At 49.4% G+C, this 13,300-nt stretch overlaps 1 protein-coding gene across 1 annotated transcript in view; it reads left to right on the top strand.

Moving 5' to 3' along the window:
* The first annotated feature begins 112 nt into the window (after positions 1 to 112).
* The window catches only part of adamtsl5 (ADAMTS like 5), a 27,961-nt gene continuing 14,773 nt past the window's right edge, over positions 113 to 13,300 (top strand). Inside the window, exons 1-5 of the mRNA XM_079736913.1 lie at positions 113 to 806; positions 5,565 to 5,646; positions 10,272 to 10,459; positions 11,013 to 11,073; positions 12,766 to 12,871. Of these exons, the coding sequence (XP_079593039.1) occupies positions 787 to 806; positions 5,565 to 5,646; positions 10,272 to 10,459; positions 11,013 to 11,073; positions 12,766 to 12,871 (457 nt within the window). The 5' untranslated portion in view covers positions 113 to 786. The remainder of the gene's footprint in view (positions 807 to 5,564; positions 5,647 to 10,271; positions 10,460 to 11,012; positions 11,074 to 12,765; positions 12,872 to 13,300) is intronic.

Consider the following 13,300-nt stretch of genomic DNA (forward strand, 5'->3'; position numbering starts at 1 on the left):
CAAGGCTGGAATGCTGTAGGATCCAGCCCGCCTCAGGTGTAGTGCGGGATCCAATTCATATCAGGGACTTGCTCCATTTCATACACTAGTAGTAGTAGTAGTAGTGGGCAATTTGTGGTATGAGTTGTTTTTTTTTGCTGCGCAAAATTTTTAACACAAAGTTAGAATCGAGCGCGTAAATACGCATTGCGTTTCCTCAGCTCCTGGCTCTCTCTATGTCCTGCTGGAGGACCGAGTATCTGCTCATAAGATTCCATGTGAAGTTTTGAACTTTGCTTTGGATTCTCTTGGGAACGCATGTTTTGGAGACTTTCGAGAGCTTTTTGGAGAAGTATACAGTTCAATGACTTTGGGGAATCTGAACATTTTGGTGGACTATGGATCTATGGACGTGAAAGAATACAGCTTATAAACGATATTGCAATATTTTTGATATTTTGAATTTCCGAGAAAATACGATTTTCACATCATCACGTTGATTATGAGGAGAACAGCAATGTTATGTGTTTGACGAGGAGACGCTGGAATAAAGAGGAAGATGTTTCTTATCTGGATTGATTAGGAGAAAGTTGCTGAACACTTTATCTCGGGAGAAAATAAACAATACATGACCGGTCTGGGCTTTAAATCGATATCTATATATATATATATATATATTAAATATCATATTCTGGAGCGTCTCGTCATGGAATTTGTGTCGCAACTGTTGACTCGGTGATAAAGGCGCGACTCGCACCTGACCACAGATGTGGATCCACATCTGATCCGTGCTCCCGAGGATCTACCATGTCGTCCTCGTTCATGAGGTAGGATCTTTATTTTCCACCTCTGTTTGCAGATGAGCCCCTATTATCACACACTGTCGTTTTTCAACGTGCCTAATGTGAACTGAGAAACGAAACACCGGGAGACCTCCGGTGATTCACCCGCTCACCCCCCCAAACTGAGCGTCTCCCTTCTCCTACTTATTTATATTGTACAGGCGTTCAATTGGTTATGACTACGTGCACTGCGGTGCGTGTTCCGCTTGAACCCATTCAGTTGCGTGCGGAGTCACCTGAGCAGCAGTGTTTTTTTCCTTTCCTTCTGAGCGATCTGATCTTCCTTCTGATCCAATCTACTGTACTTCTGGCCAGTGGATGAGGTAATCCTCCTTTCATATCGGCGCGATTGCGGGAGGCGCTCAACCTTTGGCAGTACATTCCACACGTCGTGTTAGGGCCTTTATCTCTTTATTGTGAAGGCTATACATAGGCCTACCCCTGCTCACATTTGGTCTTCTTACCCCATGACATCCTCACAATAGAAAACTCTTAATTTGGAGTCTTGATGTTGACGTTATTCATGAATTTATTGTCAATGGGGGAGAGGCCCATCTATCGATCCAAAATCACAAATTGGACAAAAAAGATCTCTGCCTTTACTTGTGGAATAGTCTAGAAATAAACATCCCCACACATAAAGTAAGTGGTAGCAGGTTGTCAGGCATCCTTATCAGGAGGACTGACTGACTTCCAACGTGCCACACCGAACGAGCAGGCTGTCAGACGCTGAAGTGCTTAAAGCCTCACTCGTCTGCGTAGGAACACCAGACGGAGAGAACAAAGAGAGCTGAACCTCCCCTCAACCCCTCTGATAAGGAATGTTGGTCGGGGATAGAGCCATCACCCCCCTGATACACGTCTAATCTCCTTTGCATGGGGGCATTGAACCTATTTGTACACCTGCAAAAGCCTGCAATTAACTGTTACACACAATGATATCAGTTTTTCCCCGGGCTCCTTTTGCAAATCCTTAGCCTGGGGATTTCTGTACACACGGACAGACCAGGCAGTCACTATGGGAGGGGACTTAATTTAAAGACATTCCTGAATTCCTTCCTTGGTGCTTACATCATGTAACTCGGCAGTTGACAGAGAAATTGTTGAAAGAAACCATCTTAAACAATCCATCAACGTCCTACTGATGGAGACTGTTGTGAGGTTGAATCAGATAAGGACGCGCTGAGCTGTGTGCACCCTAGATCTGCAAAGACCTTGCTAGAGCAGATATAGATAGATTACTGATAGTGTTACTACGGATTGATTGTTTCTATGAGATAACGTGGCAGAAAACCCGTTCTGGGTTAAAGGGGCTGGAAAACGACAATCCAGTACTTTCTGAAGTATGTCATCATGAGAGAGGGAGAGAGAGAGAGAGAGACAGAGAGAGGGAGAGAGAGAGAGAGAGAGAGAGGGAGAGAGAGAGAGCGCGAAAGAATAGCATAAAAGTGAACAGAGGAAGGGTAAGGTAGAAGGAGAGAAATTCAAGAGAGAAAGCTAGAGTTGTGTGTGTGCACTCTAGATCTTCAAAGACCTTGCTAGAGCAGATATAGAAACCAGCTTACTGATAGTGTTACTGTGTATTGATGGTTTCTATGAGATAGTGGTCAGAATATCATTCTTAGATAAAGGCGCTGGAAAAAAGAAAATCCCATACACTCTCTGACGTATGTCAACATGCCAAATACGCTCTGATTGTCCCGTGAGTCGTTCTGCAAACCGATGGCGCCCGGCGTCAACACTGGAGCTTAGAGTCTGGCTCTGGACGCGCTGACACGAAACAGAAAAGGAAACCGAACGGCAACTCACAGGCCTCCTTGTCATTAAGTCGTTGACTGCCGTCACTTACAGCCCCACACAGCACAATGCATACCACGGGACTTAGGTGTTAAGTGCTCGCATGCGTCGTGAACCGCGCCCCCTTGAAATGGACAGCTGCGCATCCACAAAGCCGCGGGTTCACAGGACCCGACCCTGTGCTGATCCCCAACAAAAAAACACCCCGGTTTTCCATTGTCTGCCTTCAATGCAGGAGGGAGAGAGGGAGGTGGGAGGGTGTGATGGGTGTGATGTCGCCACGCCCACTTTTCACTGGACATCTGCTTAAGGTTATGGCAATTGATTCCCCAGCGCTCCTCCTAAAACCATCAGGTTTTTCCCAGGGTCACAGCTAAATCAGTGAAGGTCAAAGGTTATGACCTACTGCTTGTCGAGGAGACTCATTGCTTTCCCTCCCTTGGCGGCCTAGCCCCCCAGACACTACAGAGACACACTCAGAACTGTGCTCATAGTACTGTTGAAGGCATGGTAAACCGACTGCATTTATATCCCGCTTTACTAACCAGTGGCCACTCAAAGCGTTTTACAGCACTGATTAACATTGACCCATTCGTGATGCTAGGAAGAGCCGGGGATGGAACTAGAAACCTTCCGGTTACCAGCCAGCCGGCTCTGCCTCCTGAGCCACATGCTCCCCCATGAGCCCAAGGCTTGATCTCACACAGAGAGTGAGGCACACTCATGTCTGGTCGACCTGACTCCAGTCCTCCCCAGAGATGAAAGAACACATTCTGAGGCACGCACTTGAGTCCGTGCCAAGACATCGCACCGTTGTCTAATTGCGAGATAAGCATGTGAGATAGCTGATGTTTATTTGTTCAGGGTGGGAACGGCAGCGCTCACTGTGTATTTGAACTGGGTTTAGTGGAGGCCTGGCGTGTTGTCAGACCACAGTGAAACCATGGGGGGGAGGATTGAAACCCCTTTTTTTAAGGGTCTGAATTATCGCAGTGTTTTCATCACAAAAATCCCAATCAGAAGAACCCACATTAAAGCCTTAACTTGTTTCAGGTCGGCGTATTAAATCAGAATTAAATGGGAATAATTTATTGTTTAGCAACAGGCTTTCTTGGCAATTCCAACAAAGTCGACCACATCTCGCCTTAGGGGGACTTCGTCTCCTGGAAACTCTTTGGTGTCTTTCCCTCTTTCTTCGAGGGCTGTCTGGTGTGGAATCTGTGGGTACATGTTTGTTTTTGCTAACGTCCACAGTGATCAGGAGGGAAAATATACATCCAGCCACCTAATGAGTGAGGCCATTTACCCCTCCCTGCCCCGGAGCTATTCGCTAATGTACCGCTATAGCCTTAATGAGAGTCTAAGGAGGAGCAGTGACCCCTGCTCAGTTCCTTAAGGGCCCCTGCGGTTCAGGGGCCAACCAGTCAATGATCAGCCATGCACTCCTTTCCTGCGGCTGCTATCCCACGTCAGAACGCAAATAACACCCAGACAAGGTCTGTCGTTTTTATATATATCTGATGCATACAAACTATTTAATGCAAACATTACAGACCTGTGTATAAGTTAGACTCAACCGGCTTAGCTGTGAGACATGGAAAGGCAGTATACTATAACATGGAGTTCTGGCATTCTTTGAAGGATTTGAGGTCAATGCAACCTTCTCTTGATCTCAAAGTCAGACAAACAAGGATGCTATGCTACTGGGCATGGCTTGTGAGGGAACTGTGCATCGTTTAGTTAGACCTGGGCCACGACTGACCCAGGACGGGGCCGAGAGCCTAGCCCTTGGATAGTCACTCCACTCACTGCGTTAATGATACCAGGGGAGAGATGACCAACTCAGGGCCAAAGAGGCACGGGAGATGGAGAAAGAGGAGAGACTTACCGAGGTCCACTGATCCACGACACAGGAATGGTTGGCAAAGGGGAGGGAAGGAAGAATTGAGACCACACATCTACCTGTTAAGATTTAATACTTCAGATACAACCTGGGTGGTTGAGGAAACAAGCCGGCTTTGGAAACAGATTTTACCGTTAAAATACTTTGTAGCTCAGCTCAGGTACTGTTGTTGCCGTCTCGAAAGCTGTTCCCAGAAGGCATTTAATGAGGTTTTGAAGGAGTTTCCCAGAAGAGCACACATGCCCTGGGATGAGTCAGAAGGCGAGAGGCACCTCGGTTCCCAAGAAACCAGCGATGAGTCTGTAGGCAAACACTTTAACAATCGAGAGAACCTTTCAAACGTATTCTTCCCAGACACCAAACAGCCATCTTTAACTTACACACACTTGACCAGCGGAAGCGGTTCACGGTGTGAAAGTCTTCCAGCTGACCGGCAATCAAAGTACAAATATGTGCCTTGTCTCTGTGGTGAGATGTGATCCAGTTTGGTGACGGTGGCGTGGGATTATGGTTATCGGGGTTGTCTGGGAGTTAATAAGGTGGACGAGGTGGGTGATTGGTGAAGGGGGTGTTTTGGAGGGAATTAACGACAGTGGGGTGTGTGGTGTGTGTGTGTGTGGGGGGGGGGGGGGGGGGGGGGCATTCCTGACCTTGGCTCCTATCTACAGGGGCCCACAGTAGCGTGGCAGCCCATTGGTGGGTATTATCAGTGACCTAAAGACCCCGGCTCCGACAGCCCCTTGTTTGAAGTGCCTCTCCACTTCCTCCACCTTCCTCCCGTCGTCTCTCTCTCCTCATCCGTCATTCCTCGTTTGACCGCCGCGTCCCCCCCATTCAGTGTTGTTGTCCCCGTCGCCCGCTCCTACACAGGGCGGGCTAATGATCCGTGGACACTTTGAGGATGTGGGTGTGTGTGAGCTTGTGTGAGTGTGTGTGTGTGTGAGAGAGTTTGGTAAAGGGCTGAAGCATGTCATCAAACGAGTCTGTGTGTGTGTGTGTGTGTGTGTGTGTGTGTGTGTGTGTCTGTTTTTCCTTACCCTCAGGAAGCTGCCTCTGTGCCAGGCCCTGATCTGTATCCTGCTACTGCTGCTGGGGTCGCCTGTCTGCCTGTCCTCTAGTCAGAGTGTAAGTAACACACACACGCACGCGCACACACACACACACACGTGCATACCCATGCACATACACACAAACAAACGCATATGCACACACACGTACCTGCGCGCACACAGGCACAGCCACCCACACACACCTGCGCATACCCATGCACACACACACAAACACACTCACTCACACACACACACACACACACAGACACACACACACACAGACACACACACACACACACACACACGCGCGCGCGCTCACGCACACTGTTTTTGGACAGGGAATCCTACATCTCACCCAAGTTCTATTCTGCGCATGTTGGGATTATTTCGACCCTGATAGGGCCGATCTCCGCTGAGAATAAAATCCTGGTGCTCTCGGGTGCCCGGGGGAGGATCCCCTTCACTGGGACGGTTCCCCTATCAAAGCCTTTGACCAGTGTCAGATGTGGCAGAGCCTTCCAGCCCCTGATACCTAAAGCCACGGGGCTCGGCCCGCCGGCTGGCCCACGGGCGAGCGTACACTCTGAGCGCATAAACCCTGCTCCGAGGGCCCCTGCTCTGATTACCACAGGTTCCGGGGGGGGGTTTAAGGGTTGAGGTTCCTTAATGTCAGCCGTCCATCCGTCACCACGGTTTGCCCGTTGGGCCCCAAGGGGGCTTTTCATGCCGTAGAGACCCTGAAGTACCCAAGAGCTCTCTCCGTCTCTCTCTCTCTCTCTCTCTCTCTCTCTCTCTCTCTCTCTCTCTCTCTCTCTCTCTCTCTCACTGTCACTGTCACTGTCGCTGTCACTGTCTCTCTCGCTCTCTCTCTCTCTCTCTTTCTCTCTCTCTCTCTCTCTCTATCGAAACATATGCTGTGGTTGTCGCACTGTCGCTGTGTCTCTCTCTCTCTCTCTCTCTCTCTCTCTCTCTCTCTCTCTCTGTCACTGTAGCTGTGTGTGTGTGTGTCTCTCTCTCTCTCTCTCTCTCTCTCTCTCTCTATCTCTCTATCTCTCTATCGAAACGTATGCTGTGGTTTAGGACTCCCTGTGGCTGGGCTCAAGAGATGAAAGGCACTGGGAGAACCTTGATTCTTTTTGTGAAATTTTCCCTGGAATCTTCCCGCTGAGAGAAGAGTAGAGTGACACGAATCAATGGATCGAACTTACAATTTTTGCAAAATAATCAGCCAAGATAATAAAGATTGAATGAACATTCAAGCATGACAAAGTCCCACACACACACACACACGCGCGCGCACACGCACACACACACACGCACACACACACACACACACACACACAGACACACACATACATACGCACACACACACACCCGTCCTTCACTCTGGTCACGGCCTTGCCTCCGGAGAGGTCATGGCTCACAGACGCTTCTCAATAGTCGGCCCTCCGTCCCCCTCTGTGGGGGGAGGACTCACCCCCAGGTGGATCGACCTGTCGCCCCCCATCCTCTTTCAGCCGCGCCCCAACTGTCCTGGCTCCGCCCCTCCGCCCTCTGACCTCACTCTCTCTTCTCTCTCCCACGAGTTTGGTTCAAGTTTTGAAGATTTGTCTAGAATGGAAGAATTACAAAAACATAAAGGGTGTGGATTGTATTCGAAAACATTGGGAGGTTGACAGTGTTTCACTGCGAATTTTATATAATTTTGGAAGAGGATAATATAGGATCATCTTATGCAAGTTCAATAAACTAAAAAATAAGTTCTGTTATTGATAAAATAATGTTTCCAGTTTTCCTGAGTTTCTCTCCTGGGTTTGAGACTTTGAGGGACCACTCAGCCCACAATGTCTGACAGACATAAGATGTTAACCATCGATGAGAGAGAGAGAGAGAGAGGGGGGGGGGGGGGGGGGGGGGGGGGGAGAGAGAGAGAGAGAGAGAGACAGAGAGGCAGAGAGAGAGAGGGGGAGAGAGAGGGGCAGAGAGAGAGAGAGAGACAGAGATAGAGAGAGAGAGGGGGGGGGAGGGAGGGAGAGGGAGAGAGAGAGAGAGAGAGAGAGAGACAGAGATGGCCCTTCTCAGACACATCACTCAGAAGGAATTTGTTCTTTAATCCGCCCGTCTCTGCGACTCGCTGGGAGCAGCCTGTCGAGGCGTTAGGTGATCCCCTCCGTCGTCGATGGCTCCTGTCTCTGCGCTCCTTGTCAACACGCCGCGCTGCCGTTCCACGGCCTGCTGCCTCTGTGAGGTCGTTCTGTTGTTGTTTGGTCTGCAAACGAGCGTAAGCAGGGTGGAGGGGATGAGCGAGACAGGGGGACGGGGAGAGCAGAGGGGGGGGATGTAGTGTACCTTAGCGAGGGGGTGAAGTCGGAGAACGGGGGGGAGGGAGGGGGGAGGCGGTAATGTGAAATGCCAGCGCTCCACGTCTCCAACTGTTATCAGCACTCATTTGAGCGGCTGCAGGACTAATGAGGCCAGCGGCATGTGACCCCGTCGTGGAAACTGACTCCGGAGTCACCGAGGGAGTCAGGGCACCCGGGCTTCCACTGGGAAGGGTGTGCACGTGGAGCACGTGCACTTCTGTGACCAAGACTCACGGCGGAAAGTCACCTGCTCCCGGTCTCTCTCACATACCTTCTTTAGGACGTTTTCTTTTTTTTGGTCCTTTTCTGACTACCTTTCGGCGAATGTTGCCACAGAGATATAAAACAACAGCTTTACAGACACTTGAGACTTCAGTAAAGTCGGAATAGATTTCAGTAACGTCGGACGAAAGTAGGACTCGATTTCTGTAAAGTCTAACTAAAGTCGGATTATCGTGTGATGATCTGGATTCCGACCCTCTGTCTGTCCGTCTTTCTGCCTGGTGCCTTAATATTTTACAGAGGCTTAGAGGTCTCAGCAGTTCCATGTTAAGGACACCAATAATCTCCTGATGTGAGCGTTTTTAAACCTAGCCCAGATGTGTGTGTGTGTGTGGGCCTCGGTGGGACATTTGTACGACGCTTGTTGCCAGGTTTAACCACCTGAACGGGAACGCAAATAACATCGGAATGTGTGTTGTTTGATTCTTTAAAACACTATTATTGAACGTTTCTGGAAGCCTGGGAACATACAAGATAAACCCGCCCCCATATAAGATAAACGGTTGTTATTGGTCCGGACTGGGCCAATCACAACTGTGTATCTTATATGGAGACGGGTTTATCTTATGTTCTATGTTTTATGTCTCTTTTAACGTCTCTGGTCTGCTGTGTGTTGTTTGATTCTGTTAAAAAACTGTTAATAAATGTTTTTACGATGACGGTGCAGGGGACCACTGTATATGCATTTTCATTAACAACCACGTTCTGTTGCTCTGAAGTGATGCAGCTCTATGGAATTGCTTTTGAGCTGCGTTTGGGTCCGTCCCCATGGAAACCAAGAACCCCAGACCAAGGGCGTAGGAACCGGGGGGGACGGAGGGGACATGTCCCCTCCAATATCGGAGACAGGCGCATTTGTCCCACCTAAAAATCATACCGGATCTGTCAGGTTTCCGATATGTGTCCTCCCCGATGTTAAACTCATTCCTACACCCCTGCTCCAGACTAATACGCGTTTTAGAGCCGATGTCAGACTGTAGAGATGTAGCAAGTTGCAACATGTCAAAATATGAGATTTGGACATGAGATGGAAGGATTATGAGCTGGGATATATAGAATAGGAAATGGGAAATGGGTAATGGGGAAATACGGAATGCGCAAACAACATCAATCAGAGGCATAGTTGTCACCCACACACGCATACACACATGCGCGCACGCACACACGCACGCACGCACACACACACACACACACACACACACACACACACACACACACACACACACACACACACACACACACACACACACACACACACACACACACACACACACACACACACACACACACACACACACACACAAAGACAGACAGACAGACACATATAAGTGCATGCACATGGATGCACAGTATGATAGGCTGCTGACAAGTGCCAGTTATTCAGTCATTGCCTGATAGTCTTCCAGGGAGAGGATTGTGGCTTGTTGCTGATGAGGGAACAGGGGAAACAGAGAAGGCGCATTTCTCACTGCAACCTTTAAGTAATCACCTCCTCTCTAGCAGAAACCTGTCGCCTGCACACACTCGCACACACACAACGTAAACCAGCAGCACACAAAGGTCATTCATTCCAAGCATGGCAATCGAGTGCTTTGAGGCGCACAAACCCGTGTTTGTACAATCACCCCGGAGGGATGGAAGTCAAGTAGGATTCACCTCTCCACCAACGCTTCACTACACCAGAATAAGCACGGCTCTGTCCAGTACATTCCCCTTCTGGTACTGGTTTAAAAGACAGGTAACTGTCCGTACAACTGATCTCATTTTTCTGTCTCTCTAATTTCCTCCTCTCCCCTCCTCTCCCTTCTCTCCCTCCTCTCCCTTCTCTCCCTCCCTCCCTTCTCTCCCTTCTCTCCCCTCGTCTCCCCTCGTCTCCCGCCTCTCCCTCCTCTCCCCTCTCCCCTCCTCTCCCTCCTCTCACTCCCCTCCTCCCTCCCTTCTCTCCCTCCTCTCCCCTCGTCTCCCTCCTCTCCCTCCTCTCCCTCCCCTCCTCCCTCCCTTCTCTCCCTCCTGTCCCCTCCTCTCCCTCTCCTGTGTTGTACCTGCCGTCCCACAGTTCTCCTGGGTGTCTGCGTGGGGGTCTGCAGGGGTCGGCTCCCCGGGGACGGGCTCCCCGGGGGCCCCTCTGCGTGTCCGGCGACAGCTGCACCTCAGGAACGAGTGGGCCTCCTGGAGCGGCTGGTCCATGTGCTCACGCACCTGTGGGGGCGGGGCCTCCGTCCGCAGTCGCACCTGCATCACCAGGTAGAACCCCCTTCCATGTCCCTCCTCTTCCTCACTCTATCACCTTTTTACTTTTATTTGAACTGTGTGTTTTTGGGTGACGATGCATTTTTCGCCCCCTTTCTTATCTCGTGAGGAAAGGAATTATCTGTTCAGCTTTTGCTGCTGGTTGGTCTCATTCCCTGTCTGGTGTTTTGCTGTTACCTGCTTGTGTCACCGTTTATCTTGTGTCGCCTTTATTCATTTTAGGCTTCTCCAAGTCCACAAATGCATTTTAAAGTCCCCACTTTCAGACAATGCATCCAAAAGTGCTCGTATTGCAGCACTTGGGATCAGACAAACCCTTTGTAATGTCCACTTTATAAAGTGTGCTACCGTTCACGTTGGGTCACTGACACAAATCCAATGTTTAAATTAAACATTGTTGTTTATTTGAGTCCTCTGTTGCTCTGCGTGTATATTGCCTCAAGAGGGTTATCGCTAGTCCTCGATCTTTAAAACACTTGAAACCAAGTGTGTGTGTGTGTGTGTGTGTGTGTGTGTGTGTGTGTGTGTGTGTCTCCCTGACCAATAGGAATCCAGTGGGGGGGCCATGTGCTGGGGAGCCCAGACAGTACAAGATATGCAACACCAAGGTCAGAAGCTTTACTCCCCCTAGGTCTACAGCCCTGTTTGGACGACCGTCTTCTAATGCATGTCTGCAACAATGGCTTCTGTTGGACTGCAGGACCGGGCCAGATAGGTGTGGTAGCCACAGGCGTACAGGCCGAGGGTTTCAGGGCGTGATCAGGAATTTTACTGACATATTAACCTGTGTTTCCCGAACGCGACAAGGCAGTTCCCACGGCTTTGTTCCAGTGGGTTATCAGCTCTGCCATGCTCTAGTGCCTCTGTGTTTCAACTAGGTCAGCGCCCGTGATACCGATGTGCCTACGGTGTGTGAGCGCCCACGTTTTTCCAGCGAAAGCATGCCAGTCGTCTGCCTTTCGCCAGTGCGTGTCGCCAGTGCGTGTCGCCAGTGCATGTGCGTGTTTGTGCACGCGGTCATCTGAGCTCGGTGTTGTAAAAGTTCCACACGGTGCATCAAAAAAACGAATGCAAGTGAAGAGTTGACGCTAGCGTTTTCCATTGACAATTGAAGCTCAGACCAAAAAAGAAGCTCAGTTCAGCTTCGAGTACTTTGTGTGGAGTATTATGGTAACGTTTACCAGCTGCATGGAACAACTGAGGGAACGCTGATTAGACGTGACACTGATGCTGACACTCTGATTCCAAAAGGTTGTGATAGGGTTCATGTGAGAGGCACACCGTGACACCAAGGATGTGCACTTTGCATGAAGTAGAATAATGGGCAACAAGTAATAGTTCATCTCCTTAACAAAAGCATGGATGGGACGGTTGCACTGCGCCATTGTCCTGCAGGACGTGGACTATCTTTGGGTCGTAGATCTTGCAGATTAGGCTGTGCTGCGTCTTCACCCGTTGGCTTGGCCTGAGAAGAAGACAAGAGACATTGGCCTCTTCATGTATCAGTGCACTGGGACAGACATTTACTTTTAGGGCATTTAGCAGACGCTTTTATTCATGCGACTTACAATAAGTACATTTGAAGTGAAACAATATATCGCTGTCAGTACAGTAAAGATGTTCATAGAACCAAGTGCAAGTATTACAATCGCTAGGCTAACCCATTCCCCGTGTACAGCAGTGATAGCATCTACTGCAGATGCTACACAAATAGGTACTATGAACAGACCCACAAACATCTTAGAGCAGGCTGCACATTTTGCAGGAATCTGAGCACACAAACACTGGTACGGTTTTCATGGTATCATGTGTTATCAGTGCGAATGCAGTACGTTTGATCAGTGCTTTTTGCTTTAAGGCGGTTCTAGCAGCAGCCCATCACCATCAAGTTAATCATTTTCATCCTAATTCCCCCCCATCTGTTGTCACTTCCACCGGGCTGAGATGTGTTAAGGGTTCCACGGTTCATCCGAAGCTCATCATTATTACCAGATATGTGAATTTCACAGCACGTGAAGTCTGTTATGGAGTAAAAAAATATTTTTTTTAAGTCAATAAAAGTGAAGAAGAGGAGTAACGAGGTGTACGCTATGAAAATCATACTTGGATACAGTGAGTGGGTATTGATTTAAAGGCAAAGCAAACAGATGAGTATCAGCAAGTCAAAGCAAGTCAGGTTCCCCGGGTTCATGTTTGGCTTTGTGTCTCTGTCCACAAGTGTTCCAGTGTAACGTGTGTGTGTGTGTGTGTGTGTGTGTGTGTGTGTGTGTGTGTGTGTGTGTGTGTGTGTGTGTGTGTAGGAGTGTGCTCCAGGCTCGGAGGACTTCAGAGAGATGCAGTGCGCTGCCTTCAATGACAGGCCGCTCGTGGCTGGGATTGCATACAGGTGGACAACCTTCAGTGGAGGTTGGTCGGACACACACACAAACACACACACACACGCACGCACGCACGCACGCACGCACACACACACACACACGCACATAAACACACACACACACACACACAAGAACGCACACACATACACGTACACAAACAGACACATCCACACAGACACATCCACACACACACACATACACACACAAGAAAGCAAACACGTCCACACACACACACACACACACACACACACACACACACACACACACACACACACACACACACACACACACACACACACACATACACACACAACCATCTATCTATCGATGTCTGTATCCCTCTATCTCTGCGTCTCTCTCTATATCCGGGCTCCCCTACCCCTCCATGAGTCCACAGTGGACTACGGGTCGGTACTCCCCCCTTGGGGGAGTCAGCCTGCGCTCTGCCAGTTTATCC

Source organism: Pollachius pollachius (assembly GCF_949987615.1).
Source record: "Pollachius pollachius genome assembly, chromosome: 5".
NCBI lineage: Eukaryota > Metazoa > Chordata > Actinopteri > Gadiformes > Gadidae > Pollachius > Pollachius pollachius.